This window comes from Culex pipiens, chromosome 3 (assembly GCF_016801865.2).
Source record: "Culex pipiens pallens isolate TS chromosome 3, TS_CPP_V2, whole genome shotgun sequence".
Taxonomy (NCBI): Eukaryota; Metazoa; Arthropoda; class Insecta; order Diptera; family Culicidae; genus Culex; species Culex pipiens.
The window spans coordinates 139,468,343-139,484,320 of record NC_068939.1 but is presented as its reverse complement, the minus strand read 5'-3'; the positions used below and the strand labels follow the sequence as shown (position 1 = coordinate 139,484,320).

The 15,978-nt window shown below is 36.7% G+C and overlaps 1 protein-coding gene across 1 annotated transcript in view; it reads left to right on the top strand.

The window, feature by feature from the left end:
• LOC120421249 (ras-like protein family member 10B) overlaps positions 1-15,046 on the top strand; it is a 37,770-nt gene extending 22,724 nt beyond the window's left edge. The window contains exons 2-7 of the mRNA XM_039584448.2: positions 5,600-5,978; positions 6,297-6,400; positions 11,729-11,965; positions 12,034-12,147; positions 12,204-12,271; positions 14,559-15,046. Coding sequence (XP_039440382.1) covers positions 6,335-6,400; positions 11,729-11,965; positions 12,034-12,147; positions 12,204-12,271; positions 14,559-14,679 — 606 coding nt within the window. The 5' untranslated portion in view covers positions 5,600-5,978; positions 6,297-6,334 and the 3' untranslated portion in view covers positions 14,680-15,046. The remainder of the gene's footprint in view (positions 1-5,599; positions 5,979-6,296; positions 6,401-11,728; positions 11,966-12,033; positions 12,148-12,203; positions 12,272-14,558) is intronic.
• Positions 15,047-15,978: the final 932 nt, after the last annotated feature.

Below are 15,978 nucleotides of genomic sequence, written 5' to 3'. Positions count from 1 at the left end.
CTTCCGCGCCGCGTAAATCCCACTGATTTAAATATGGCGAGACGAGACGTCTTTTTTGGAAGGTCATTTTTCGTCGCTTGAGCCTACCATCTTGGAGGAGTGTCGTAAAAAACGAATTGAAATTATTTAAATTTATTCAGAAAAATATTTTCCCATTTAAAACCAGCAATGAAAATATATTTCAATCACAATTTGGCGCAATTTATGGACAACCCCCTCCTTTGTGGAGGACGTACCAAGAAACGAGCAATAAATCACAATCAATGACGCTCGGCTTTGGTGTGTCATTTTTTGTTCCTTCCTGTGGAACTGGATTTTCGCGATTTTCCGGCGTCGTCGGGGTTTTTTTTTGTTGCGTTTATGTTCTTTTTATGGTTTGATTCATCTCGATTTTATTCATATTCAGAAAAGGCGCATTCTGTTATTGTAAAGCAAAATGGTATAAAGGGTTATGTTGAACTATAACAAATGTTTTTTTTTTGCAGACTTGTCTCAAATACAATTAAGAGGTATAGAGTCGTTTTTAAAGTAAACCTTTTTTGTTGCATACGAGAAATGCCTTTTTACAATTTGCTCGATAAGAAAAAAATATTATCCCACCCATTAAGGGCCCGGGAGCGCTTTTTTGTTCATCATGGCAGTGCTACCAGTAAATAAAGTTTAATTTAAAAAAATCAAATTAATTTTGAGAATTTTTTTATGTCGATTGATCTTATATTTTGTGAAGATTCTATGCTGATCATTTGCATGACCAGGTGCCCACTTGTTCACTACAGAACCGGTTCCGTCAGATTCCGTGAACCCGGGTGCGGGAATTTGTCTTCTGTTTCTTTCAAAATTGTTGCATTTATGGACCCAAACTTGAAAACAAGTGCTTCAAAATCGGGTAGCTTTTCGAACGACTCCAACACCGATTCTTATTCAGGCTTTTGAAAATGTTACGATTTCTGGAAATTAAGTGATTCCGACTTCGGATCATACTTCAGTTGTCCAAAAATACCCGACCTCACCAATTCAAACATTCTATAAAATGAATAATTTAAAAAACATACCACGGTGTCAACAGAATATGGCATTTATGATTGTTCTCAGTTGATTAGACTTCTAATTCCACAAAAATCTAGATGTTTTTTGAAAAAATATTTGTTTGCCCCATGATTTTTCGGACCAATTTTGAAGGGCGACATAAACTTTGAAAAATATTTTAAACGAACTAGTTGTAATCCAAAAATAGTTTTAAAAATTGTAACCCTCTAATGTTGGATTTTTTTTTCGAAATTTTTCAAATATTCCCGTGTTCAGGAGGTCATTTTGAACAACTTTAAGCTTACGAAAAACATGACTTCTCTTGTTTTATGTTTTTGTAGTTTTATTTTTAGTATTTTAGTTTGCATTTAATTTGTCAAGTTTATGTTTTTTATAGTATTTGGCCTATTCAACCAAATTTTGACTGTTTAATTTGTTTGATGTTTTTACATCCACATTTACATTTTTTTTGCTTGATTTTCGCATTTTCTGTTATAGAATGTCATTCAAATTGTAAAAAAAGCTAAAAAGCAAAGTCTGGATCACTACAAAAATTTCTGCATGCCTTGTTTACTTAAAATAAAGGAATCTTTAGTAAAAAAAATAACAGCCATAGATTATTCCAAGAGATGAAATTTTTTTTGAAAATTTTCAAAAACATTGACAAAGTCACAAAAAAAAGTCACACATTTCACCCTAAAATCTTTTTAAATTTTAAGATTTTTGCCTTCCTCACCTCACTGAGGCAAGGCTATAAAATCGCTCAAAAATTGAACTTTTTAAATAAGCCTCCCAGATATACCTTTACGTATACATATCGACTCAGAATCAAATTCTGAGCAAATGTCTGTGCGTGTGGATGGACGTAGAATTTTTTTTCTCACTCACTTTTCTCGGAACTGGCTCGACCGATTTTGTCCGGATCTATGTTTTTGGATTTGCCTTCAGGTTCTTTAAGTCTTTTTTTAAATTTCATCCGGCTTGGTGCAGTACTTTAAAAGATATGTTCGAAAAACTGTTTTGGTTGATACTAAAAAGGATCATTATTTACATAATTTGAAAGCTCCGGCGGATAGCTGTCGGAACTTTACGCTCAGTGCACGCACACAAACACTGCAGTGCTTTCAAATGGTTCATTAAATTTATCATACCTAGATGGCAGCACTCAGATATATAGTGTCTTTACTAAGTAAGCGTTAGCCAAAGCTTTCGTAGTGTGTGGTTGCAAGGCTTTTAGGAGGAAGGCAGCAACCACCTTCCGGTGGATTAAGTAACGTTTTTTCTATCCAATTGTTTCGAAAAATAAAAAAAATGGTTGAAAAATAGATTTTTGTCGAGGCTGAAGCCCATCTAAAGGCGTTGGAGACCTAATTTTTGCATTTTAAACATATATTTTTTTTATGTTAAAACATATTTTGGAATTCTACTTTCAGTGAATTGACAAATAAAGAAATCTGATTATTTTTCCTTGACATTTTATTTCTCGATTATTTACCAATATAATTTAATTGATTTTTGTTTTTTTTTATGAAAATGTTTTCAAATGTCTATTAAAAACCCTCGTTTGACATAACTGTTGTTTTAATCTAATCTAATCTAATCTAATCGTTTGACATAATTGTTGTTTTCAAAAATTAACTTGGTTTTATACAATGCTTTTAAATTGAACAGAAAAAAACGTAAATTAATCCACCTATAGGTGGTTGGTGCCTTCCTCGTATTCGTTAAGTGAATTGTAATAATAAAAGTGTATAAAAAACAGTTATTTTTATAAAAATATCTGAGATCCTGCCTCATCAAAAGTGTATCAAAAACACAAAAGTACTTATTACTTTTGATAAGGTTGTCAGATCTTCAATCTTTTGGGCTTGTTGGAAAGGTCTTTTGTTTACCTAACCAACGATGGGTCGCATGATACATTCGGACAGCTTTTTCATCAAAATATTTGAGATCCGGCCCCAAAAAAGTGCATAAATAACACTTAAGTGCTCATAACTTTTGATAGGGTTGTCAGATCTTCAATCTTTTGAACGCGTTGGAAAGGTCTTTAAAATAACTTTCTAAAAATGAGTAGCAAGACGGGGTTTCTTTCAAAACCCACCCTTTTTGCAATCTTTCGAAGTTAAGCTAAAATTGTTTTTTAAGCATAACTTTTGAAGTACTTTTCTAAACTTCATAATATCAACTAGGGTCTTGTGGGACCCCAAGACGGATCGAATGAGACTGAAACGGTCCAAATCGGTTCAGCTAATCCGGAGAAAATCGTGTGCATATTTTTCGGCGCACGGACACACATCCAGACACACGCACATACATTTGTTCAAAATTTGATTCTGAGTCGATATGTATACGTGAAGGTGCGTCTACGAGGCCGAATAAAGAATTTCATTTTTGAGTGATTTTATAGCCCTTCCTCATTGAGGTGAGGAAGGCAAAAATGGTTTTATTTTATTATAATTTAATTTTAACCCAACCCAAATCAATAGTGCTTCTATTTTGCTCAAATTTGATGAGAGAGTTCTGACTATCTGATTTCTGATCTTTTTAAATCATATCACCAGAACGGCTGATCCTACTTGAGCTCTGCGCGTTGCATTAGAAAGGTGGTAAGTTTGGCTATTAATACTAAGATATTTTAGAAACATAGCTGAACACATCTTGTTGTTGTTGTGCTTATTTGAAGGTCTCGGGACCAAACAGCCTGTTGTTGACAGTATTTTTTTAAATTATTTTCCAAAATGTTACCTACATAGAAAAAAATGTGAATGTGCGGTTCTGAGATATAATTTAAAAAAAATCTAGCTAAAAGTACCATGCTTCTCGATCGAAATGAGTTCTCAGTACATTTTGCTGGAGGCGCATAGTGCTTTAAGTTTAATTATTGTAGTGAACAGCTGATTTGTTGCTTGAAAAATCTTCAAAAATCATAAATAAAAATTTTCACAAGTTAATTCGTGGGTACCATGGAAGGAACAGTTTCATAACATGTATAAAAATACGAGTCAAGTTATTTTAGTCAAAGAACTCCCATGTCAAATTAGACTCGGAATCGCTTAATAGCACGCGTTTATAATCATACAGCAATTCCCCACGAAAACAGCATGGAAAAAAACAAAAGTGCTCGGATTGGGCTCAAAATGTTTCTAGGGGTTCCCTGGCCGAAATAATTAGACCCGTATTTTTTTGTTTGGTCATTAGGGTGACCTACGCCGTGTTAGGGTGGTCTGAAAAATATACAATATTTTTACTTCTGGCTTGCCTGATTTGCCCCCAGGATGTCAGAAATCACTTTTTGCTGATGACACAAGCATCTCCGCCAAAGGCAGAAGCCTTCGTGTCATCACAAGAAGATTACAAAAAAGCTTGGATATTTTCAATTCTTATTTGAAAGAATGGAAAATTACTCCAAATGCTGCAAAAACTCAACTTATTATTTTCCCTCACAAACCAAGGGCTGATTTTCTTAAACCAAAAAGTCATCACATTATAAAGATGAATGAGGTAAATTTAAAGTGGGAGGATCAAGTGAAATATCTTGGACTTGCTTTTGACAAAAACCTTACTTACAAGGATCACATTGAAAGTATCCAGGTTAAATGTAACAAATATATTAAAAGTTTGTATCCACTTATAAACAGGAATTCTAGACTTTGTCTCAAGAATAAACTGTTAATTTATAAACAAATTTTCAGACCTGCCATGCTTTATGCTGTGCCGATCTGGACAAGCTGTTGCTTAACCAGGAAGAAAAAACTTCAGAGGATTCAGAACAAAATTCTGAAAATGATTCTGAAACTTCCTCCCTGGTTCAGCACCAGTGAACTTCATCAATTAGCCGAAGTTGACACTTTGGATGTTATGTCCAATAAGATAATTGATGCATTTCGACAAAAATCATTGCAGTCTTCAGCTGCATTGATCCGCTCTTTATATAGTTTATAAGTTAGTTTTAAGGTATCCCTTTTCCTTTTTGTACATGTAGGACCTCCTACATTTGAAATCACTGAATAGCGAAAGCTACAATATTTCATGAATAAATGAAAGTTGCTAGTATTTAAAATTGAGGTGAAAAGTCATCGTTTGTGATTGGATACTCAATAATATTTTAACTGAATGAATGTACATGGAAAAGAAATTTGAATAAATATAAACTTTAAAAAAAAAAAAAAAAAGAAAAAAAAAAAAAAAAAAAAACATGTATAAAAATACGAGTCAAATTATTTTAGTCAAAGAACTCCCATGTCAAATTAGACTCGGAATCGCTTAATAGCACTTTTTGAATACTTGTTTAAAAAGTTATAATTAATGCTTTTTGTCTTTATTTGATCAGTTTACGAGTCTTTAACGCTTCATGGAAATAAAAATACTAATTCAATTGATAAATCATTTTTTTAAAAGATGCAAATAATAAAACACGTTGTTTCTTCAGCCTAGTTCCGAATTACACATTTTATTGCACTGCAGTTACAGCCGTTGGAACGGCTGTGCAACATGTTCTATAACTCGATTTATATTTCCTTCTATCAGAACAATCCCTCTAATCTCATTGATTGCTCTACTCTCTCCCCGCTAGGCAATGATCCCGTGCAACAACGGACGGCTCACCACCATTAACAAACGACGCAAAACTATGCACTGGAGCGGCGGCGACGGCGATGGTGTTGGAGAACAATAGAATATTCGAAGTGGATTAGAAGTGATAACCTAGAATAGAGAGAGTGGTAGCGCAGTAGTAGTTTATGCCAGTGCGAAATAGTTTTGGTATTGTGTAGAAACAAATCGAGTGGTGTAATTTGGGCTAGGAGAGCACGTTTTGTCTGAGAGCCGAAAGTGTCCCGAGAGTCACTCTCTGTTGTGCGAAAAAGTGTTTGCGATTAATCTAATCAAGTTTGTCGTTAAAATGTGGAATCGTCTCTCGCCGACAAATTCCAATAAACTGTTGCTCGAACATGGTAATAATAGCAATATTAGTAGCAATAACAACAATACCATCACCACCTCTGGTAACAACCACCCCAGCAAGACCGGGGCCGCCCTGGTCGCCGTCTTCTCCGCCGCCGTTAGCCCCTCTATTGTTGCTACCGCCACCACCACCACCACCAACAACAATAATAACAACAACTCCACAACCAATAACAAAACCAACATCACCAAAACCAATACCAATACCACCACCTCCAACAGCAACAACCCCCGTAGTAGTAGCACAAAGCCCAACAAAATCCTGTCGATCGATATGGAAATTCGTATACAAAATAAGTGTATTTCAGCATAGCGGATCACTCTGGAGGGACCGGAACCCCCCTGGATGCAAGGCCCCCTCAAGGTGGCGTTTCTGGGGGCCTCCGGCGTTGGACGGACCAGCATACTGCAGGTGAGTGCTGTGCTGGGCTGTGCTTGCAGGTTCATTCATCATGTTGTAGTCTGTGTCTATATACATCCCAGGGAGAGGGATTTGGGCGATGGGAGATACCGGAGAAAGATTTTAATGCACAAACATGTGTTGAACAAGCTTTTTGTAGATTCGACTAGATCAATTTGCCCAAGTAACATTTTTTTCCAGGAGTTCTACAAGAGCTCTTCAAGATAGCTACAGCATAGCAGTTTGGACCGCGGTAGGATAAAATTCTCTTCAAAACTTCTTCAGGAATTTGGAAGAGTACTTGAAGAGAGCTTTATCCTACCGTGGTCCAAACTGCTATGATGTAGCTATCTTGAAGAGCTCTTGTAGAACTTCTGGAAAAAAAAAGTTATTTGGGCGAGAATAAGTTTTTTATGATTTAGAGTAGAATCAAAAATTAAATTATTCGCTCTTCATTAAATGAAAAATGTTGTTCTAAATTTAGGAAATTTGTAACTAGAGAAAAAATTTAACTGTCATTTTTGATTTGGATAATTCTCTACCAACTCACACAAAATCGGAAAAAGTTGCCCCACCCTTCTTCGATTTTTGTGAAACTTTGTACTAATGGGTAACTTTGGTCCCTGATCACGAATCTGAGGTCCGTTTTTGCTATCTCGTAACGGAGGGGCGGTACGACCCCTACCATTTTTGAACATGCGAAAAAGACAAGTTTTTCAATAATTTGCAGCCTGAAAAGGTTATGAGACGGAAATTTGGTGTCAAAGGGACTTTTATGTAAAATTAGACGCCAGATCTGATGGCGTACTCAGAATTCCATAAAAACGTATTTTTCATCGGAAAAAACACAAAAAAAATAAAAACTTTGAAATTTTTCGTTATTCAATTGTATTTTTTTTTAACGTGTCATTTTAAGGGAAATTAAATGTACTTTTCGAATCTACATGAACCCAGAAGGGTCATTAATAGGCTCAGTGATTTTTCACGCTCTAAAATTGCAAATTTCACGGGGACCCTAATTTTAGAACACCAAATTTCACGCAAATTTCGCGGAACGTGAAAAAAGTTAAAATAACTCTGAAAATGTTATGTTTAAATCACAGAAACAACTTTTTATGCTTCATTATTTATAATTTTTCAAAAAACTAAAAAATCATTACTAAATTTGATCGTGACACGAAAAAAAAAATCTTATAATTTTCAAAAAAGTTTCCACCTGGTTTATGGATGGTTTCTATTTGTATTTTGAAACAAAATACAGGGCATGCGTATTCTCATTTATTGAACTGTTTTTTTTTAAATATTCAACTAAGGCCGTTACAAATATTTTTCAAAGTTTATGTTGCCCCCCCCCCCCTCCTTCAAAGTTGGCCTTAATAATCAGGGGGCAAAAAAATATTTTTTCGAAAAACTTAAAAATTTTAATGAAAATTAAAGATTAATCAACTGAAAACCAGTTAAAATGCATTTTCCCGCGTTTATAATCATATTCAGCAAGTTTGAACTCTTTTTAAAACAGTTTAAATTTTCCTGAAGTACAAATGTACAGTCCCACAAAAAGGTTTTTTTTTGCGAAAAAAATTCCGTTGATACCTCGATATTTTCAAAACGAATGATTGGAAAGCAACTTTACGCCTGTAAAATGCATTTTAAAACACTTTGCTCATCCAAATGTTGAAACCTAGCCTTGTAATTTCAATTTTTATATTTTATTTTTATTTTTTTTTGCCCCCCCCCCCCCACGACTCTGCGAGGGACTTCAAAAAATATTTGCAACGACCTAATAAAGCTAAAAGGTTTTCGCTGATTCGCTTCTGTTTTATCATTTTACATGTTTATTGAATTTCATATCAAAGCAAGATTTAACAATGTTGTCCAGCCAAAATGAGTAAAATAATTTGAATTTGTTGCGACATTTAGCACAATAAAAATAATTTTTAAGGTTTTCATCTCCCATTTCAAAATTTATATTTTAAAGCATGTGGCAAAACTTGTATAATTTGAAACGAAATCGAAATTTCAAGAATTTTTTATTTCAATTTTTAAAGGAATCATCCACCCAAATAATCAAACATCGTTACTCAAAAAAAATCTGAAATGTGATGTCATAGAAAGAAACTCTTCATGTTATTTAAAAAAAAGCTAGTTTCTTTTGATATCTTTTGAAAGTTTATCTTTGAATAAAATATCCGTAAAAATTTTATTACAGCGAATGAAAATATTACTTAATATAAAACTAATAAAATTTAATCAAAAAGTATTTATAGATGAAATATTTATTACGTTGTTAGTTAAAAAAAAATATTTGAGAAAATTGATAAATTTCACGAACTTTACGCCATCCACGAAATGGTATAAAATCACTTAACCTGTATATTAGTGATTAAATAAGGGTATTCACTCGCTTAATTCTGCAGTAGTTAATAAGATTATTTTTATTCCTATTTGAGTTTGATAAATTATTTTGAGAAAAATCGTTAAAGTTTCACACAAACATAAAGTTTCACGGAATTTCGCGGACAAAGCTAAGTTTCACGGATATCATGCTGTCCGCGAAATCGTGAAATTTCACTTACCCTAGTCATTAAGAACAAAAAAATCATTTTAAAATTTCGTGTTCTTTCTAACTTTGCAGGGTAATTTTTTAGAGTGTAATTAAGTTCTTCAAAGATGTAGAGCAGACAATTACAATCCTCATTGTGATTGGAAAGCAATTTTCATTGAGGTGAGGAAGGCAAAAAGTTTTGAAAAAAGATTATTTGGATCAATAATTTTTCATAGATTCCTTGTGTCCAAATTAGCAATTTTCATAATAGGTTTCGTGATAAAATTTTTGGGCTTGTCCATGCGAAAGTCGGTTTTGGCAAAAATAAACATTTTTTTTTTTAAATATCATAACTCCGGGCAATTTAGACTAATATTTGAAAATTGACAGTACATACACACATTTTAGGACAAAATCTGGCCTATTATTGAAAAAGTCGTATGAAAACATAAAATTCAATTTTTGTCCCAGGGCCAAAGAAAATACACACCAATCTTTTTATTACATAAAAACATGCTAGAATGTTTGAAAACTTTGACAGCTCCATATATTGAAAATGGACATGAGGTCATTTAGACAAAAGGTGGGAAGGATAAAAGGTAGTTTTTTTTTTTTTTTTTTTTTTGATAGTAATAGTAATTCGACAAACTAATTTAATTGACCACAACAATAACAACAAATGGGCTAACTATTCTGATGCTTGTATAAAATCTTCAGTTTGCTTGAATAGAACATTTTCTATAACATGCTTAGGCAGTTGCAAATATTTTTCAAAGTTTTTTTGTCCCTCGGCACGGACCAAAATCGAGGGGTGGGGGCAAAAAAAAAATAATAAAAATTGAAATTACAAGTCTAGGTTTCAACATTTGGGTGAAAAAAGTGTTTTAAAATGCTTTTTACATGTGTACAGTTGCTTTCCAATCATTAGTTTTGAAAATATCGACGTATTAACGGATTTTTTTCCCCAAATTTTTTTTTTTGTGGGCTGTACTTTGGTATTTCATGAAAATTTAAAAACACATTTCAAAGGAGCTCAAACATGCTAAATATGATTATAAATGCGGGAAAATGCATTTTAACTGGTTTTTAGTTGGTTGAACTTTAATTTTCATGAAAATTTTGAAGTTTTTCGAAAAAATATTTTTTTTGCCCCCCTGACTTTTCAGACCAACTTTGAAGGGGTAGGGGGGGGGCGACATTAGCTTTGAAAAATATTATTGAAGCTAAAGAAGTCCACATTATTACTTTTTTTCTCTTTAAACTCTCCTTGGCCCTTATTTTCTGCGACCTTTTGTCACACATCCATAAATTTCAACTGTCATGACCAGTGATAAACTTACTGAAAAATTTAGTTCTGCAGTTTTCAGTAAACGAACCTTAAAATTTGGTGTTTAGGTGGTGTTTACCGAAGGGCCTCGTGGCGTGGTGGTTAGCGGCTTCGGCTGCCGATCCCTAAGCTGCTATGGGGTGCGGGTTCGATTCCCGTCTTATTCTTCTGGCCTTCTATCGGATGGGGAAGTAAAACGTCGGTTCATTTGCGTAAAAGAGGTTTTGGGTGACTCACCACACATAACCTTCGGACGCCTAGAAATGAGCAAAAACTTGCAACAGAGCCCACAAAAGACCCGGGGGTCGTCAAAGTGGATTGCTTTGCTTTTTTGTGAAATTTACCACGAGGGATTTCTTGAATATCTCGAAACCGATAAAACTTAGCTGAAATCTCACGTGGAATCCACAGCATCTCATCCAAGCATCTCGTGAATGATATGCTTCTTTTCTTTCTGTTTGTAGGATAAGGCATTTGGCACTCGACGTTGAGCCCTCCGAGCTACGATGCTATGGGAAGGTCTTTTTCAGCACAAAAACACTCGCGCATTTTGATGTCTCGAATAAATAACGTGTTGAATTGTACTTATATGTAGCAGAATTAAATACGGAATAATGGATGAACTAATGAAAAACTGATTATGCAAAATGGCTTATTAAGACATAAGAAATAATATATGGACAAAGTTTCCACTGAATCGCAAAATAAAACAATGAGTCCATTTGTGAAAACCTATAGTATCACTCAATAAATGTTTTTTTTTGTTGAGTGCATTACTAATCTTTTTGGATCTTTTTTTAATTCCAATGATTATTGCAAATGCATTTTACGGTTACCAAGCAGGGGAAATATACCCATTTTAATCACACTAAGCCGCTCGACCAATTCTCATCACTTTTGCAGTTTTCCGCTATTAAATCAACATTTTGAGATGTATCAACAATGGAGAGTTGCTTGCTCACTTTTATTTGAGCTATTTGTTACTTTGGAACAGTCAAAAACACTTTATGAAAGCTGTAATTCATGATCAAAGTGCTGATAGGCCAATAATAGAAATAGGCTGAGAAAGGGTATAGTTCCCCTAAATTGTATCATTGCAGTGGAAATATTTCCATTTTATTAATCGCACACGAATGCAAACAACTGCGGTGAAACGAATTTCATGCTCCACTTATGGTCGCAATGGTATGCAAAACGAGAGGTAATGAGCGCTGCTCACTTTAGGGGAAAATTTTCAATCAACACGAAAATGCATTCGATATCGATGTTTGAATTATTCATGTTTGTATTGACGATGTTTTTATTAGGTAAATAATTACACTGACTGTTAAAAGGCTGATGAATTATTTGCATTCCATTTATTTGAGAAAAATTCAGCGAGGAAAAAAGACTTAAATTAATTCAAAACTGTCACCACACACCCAACTAACCGGTACACACTCCACCTTTCGCCAACATCTATTTGCAGCAATTTTTCAAGCATGACTTCCCGACGGCTCACGTCCGCACGACGCGCCGCTCGATCTACCGCAGCTGTCTGGTGTGCGACACCTGCATCCGGGAGCTGATGGTGTTCGACGTGCCCCCGCAGAGGCGCTTCCCGGCGGACAATCTGGCCGAGTGGAACAACGGCCACCCGCTCGGCCTCCGCACCGTGCACACCTACGTCCTGGTGTACGACATGGGCAACCTCGACACGTTCCAGGTGAGCTCTGTGGCCACGCGTAATGAAGTTTTTCAACTGATTTTTGATTTCCCGCTTTTTTTCCACAGTACTGCCGCAGCATGCGTGATCAAATCCTAGAAAGTTTTAGTCATCGTGATTTTAAAATTATGGTTGTGGGCAATAAAGTCGATCTGGTTTCCGAAACCATTCCGCACACTCAGGTAATTGACTGTTAGGACGGTTTCAATGTAGTGTACTGAACTCCTTCCTTTTTCAGGAATTAAAAGACATCTCCACACTGGTTCGGAAGCACTGGCGTTGCGGTTACGTCGAGTGTTCTGCCAAGTAAGTATTTTTTTCTCAAAGGAATAGTTTCTATTCAAACGATCAAAAAATAAAAATAAAACTTTTATTGCTAATTTACTTATAAAAATATGACGGATTGTAAATATCCTGCTCTTCCAAAAGGCGTCAACTTCTGGCTGAGTATGAGGGTATGAGCTGAGGGTTAACATTTTGGAAGTAGTCAGAAAAAGTTGAATTTAACATTTCTTTAAATTTCGCAATGGTTCTCGTGCAACTTGACGAATACAAATAATGCGATTTGGCCTTTTGAAGAAAAAAAAGGAATTGTAACAGTTTTGGAACCAAAATCAAAACCAGAACCAGAACCAGAACCAGAACCAGAACCAGAACCAGAACCAGAACCAGAACCAGAACCAGAACCAGAACCAGAACCAGAACCAGAACCAGAACCAGAACCAGAACCAGAACCAGAACCAGAACCAGAACCAGAACCAGAACCAGAACCAGAACCAGAACCAGAACCAGAACCAGAACCAGAACCAGAACCAGAACCAGAACCAGAACCAGAACCAGAACCAGAACCAGAACCAGAACCAGAACCAGAACCAGAACCAGAACCAGAACCAGAACCAGAACCAGAACCAGAACCAGAACCAGAACCAGAACCAGAACCAGAACCAGAACCATAAACAGAACCAGAACCAGAACCAGAACCAGAACCAGAACCAGAACCAGAACCAGAACCAGAACCAGAACCAGAACCAGAACCAGAACCAGAACCAGAACCAGAACCAGAACCAGAACCAGAACCAGAACCAGAACCAGAACCAGAACCAGAACCAGAACCAGAACCAGAACCAGAACCAGAACCAGAACCAGAACCAGAACCAGAACCAGAACCAGAACCAGAACCAGAACCAGAACCAGAACCAGAACCAGAACCAGAACCAGAACCAGAACCAGAACCAGAACCAGAACCAGAACCAGAACCAGAACCAGAACCAGAACCAGAACCAGAACCAGAACCAGAACCAGAACCAGAACCAGAACCAGAACCAGAACCAGAACCAGAACCAGAACCAGAACCAGAACCAGAACCAGAACCAGAACCAGAACCAGAACCAGAACCAGAACCAGAACCAGAACCAGAACCAGAACCAGACACAGAACCAGAACCAGAACCAGAACCAGAACCAGAACCAGAACCAGAACCAGAACCAGAACCAGAACCAGAACCAGAACCAGAACCAGAACCAGAACCAGAACCAGAACCAGAACCAGAACCAGAACCAGAACCAGAACCAGAACCAGAACCAGAACCAGAACCAGAACCAGAACCAGAACCAGAACCAGAACCAGAACCAGAACCAGAACCAGAACCAGAACCAGAACCAGAACCAGAACCAGAACCAGAACCAGAACCAGAACCAGAACCAGAACCAGAACCAGAACCAGAACCAGAACCAGAACCAGAACCAGAACCAGAACCAGAACCAGAACCAGAACCAGAACCAGAACCAGAACCAGAACCAGAACCAGAACCAGAACCAGAACCAGAACCAGAACCAGAACCAGAACCAGAACCAGAACCAGAACCAGAACCAGAACCAGAACCAGAACCAGAACCAGAACCAGAACCAGAACCAGAACCAGAACCAGAACCAGAACCAGAACCAGAACCAGAACCAGAACCAGAACCAGAACCAGAACCAGAACCAGAACCAGAACCAGAACCAGAACCAGAACCAGAACCAGAACCAGAACCAGAACCAGAACCAGAACCAGAACCAGAACCAGAACCAGAACCAGAACCAGAACCAGAACCAGAACCAGAACCAGAACCAGAACCAGAACCAGAACCAGAACCAGAACCAGAACCAGAACCAGAACCAGAACCAGAACCAGAACCAGAACCAGAACCAGAACCAGAACCAGAACCAGAACCAGAACCAGAACCAGAACCAGAACCAGAACCAGAACCAGAACCAGAACCAGAACCAGAACCAGAACCAGAACCAGAACCAGAACCAGAACCAGAACCAGAACCAGAACCAGAACCAGAACCAGAACCAGAACCAGAACCAGAACCAGAACCAGAACCAGAACCAGAACCAGAACCAGAACCAGAACCAGAACCAGAACCAGAACCAGAACCAGAACCAGAACCAGAACCAAAATAAGGAGCAGAACCAAAATAAGGAGCAGAACCAGAACCAAAACCAAAATATGGTCAACTTATTAAATTATTCTTTTATTTATTAATTAACTTAATTTGTAAAACCAAAATTGTGAACAAGCACTACACCTAAATAACCCCTTCTTCCAGGTACAACTACAAGATCGGCGACATCTTCAAGGAGCTGATGGGCTACCCGGTGTGCGGGACGGCGCCCAAGCTCGAGTTCCCGCAGTCGATTAGGTCAAAGAACAAGTGCACGATTCTCTAGTAGTAGCTATAGGCGCTCTCCGGGCTGGTGGCCACGGTGGTCCTGTGCTGGCCGGCCTGGCCCACCTGACTGCACCCCACACGTGGCCATCCGAGATGCCTCGGCAGATGTCGCCCAGCAAAGGGTTCAAACTACTAAGAGTTGCTGCAAACAGAAAGACAGATAAAGAAGTGAGTTACCGCGAGAGTGAGATTGTAGCAGATAAGCATTAAAAATACCCTGGAACGCGTTGAAGGTGGTTTTGAGAAATGACGTTTTAAGAACCTAGGGCTGTTACGGTACTGTTGTTAGTTATAAAATGACCCCCTCGAAATAACAAAAAGAAGCCCAAATCCTCATGTTGACTATTGATATTGAGCAAAACACCGCCCGGGATGCCAAGCAACGGTAATAGAAACCTGTAATTTGCAACATTACACCAGCAAGCACAAATTGACTATTAGACGGGCAGATCAGATGACATTAATGAGCCTTACACAAATAACCTGTCGAAATTTTGGCTTTCAAAGGGGAATTAAGGATTATTTTTGTGGTTTGATTTTCTTAATTGTTTAATCAAGTTTGTGTCTTCAAATTTTTAAACAAATTTAGTTATTCTTTCTTTAAATGAATTATTGGAATTATTCATGCAAAATCGGTTAATATTATTTTATTTCAAATACAACGACAATCAAACATTTGCGTTACATGTACAGGTTTTATATTTTGATCCCCTTGGAAAGTTTTTGATGAGGTTAAAATGTGCCGTCGATAAGGTCAACTAAAATGTAATAACATTATTCTGTTCAAAGTGATTTTAAAAAATAAAGAAACATAGAATAAAGTACACCACATCCTCGAATCGTCACGCGTTTGAGCTATTTTGTCAAAAAAACAATTGAATTTTCGCTTCAATTTGACATAATAGCACAATCGCTTTGATTTGTTATGTAAACGTTAGAGACAATAAAATAACCAGTAAATGGTAGCGGTTTTTCATGCAATCAATCGGAAGTTCTTCTTTTGTTGCAAAATAGTTTGAAAAATTTCAAATTTACATCATTTCAAACGGAGGACATCAAAATTACACTGATGGTCACTGTCTAAAGTTTACTTGAATTAAATGGCTTAATTGGTTCCCAAATAACAGAATCAAATTGAAACACTTTTCAAAACAAATGCTGAAAAGTTGAAGTTTTCAGCACTTGTTTTTAAAAGTAATACTTTTAAACATTGTTTGGACATTTGACTTAAATTTACGACTCGTGCTGAAAAAATCAAGTTCTTCAACAAAAATAATCGAAAGAATCGAAAATTGTT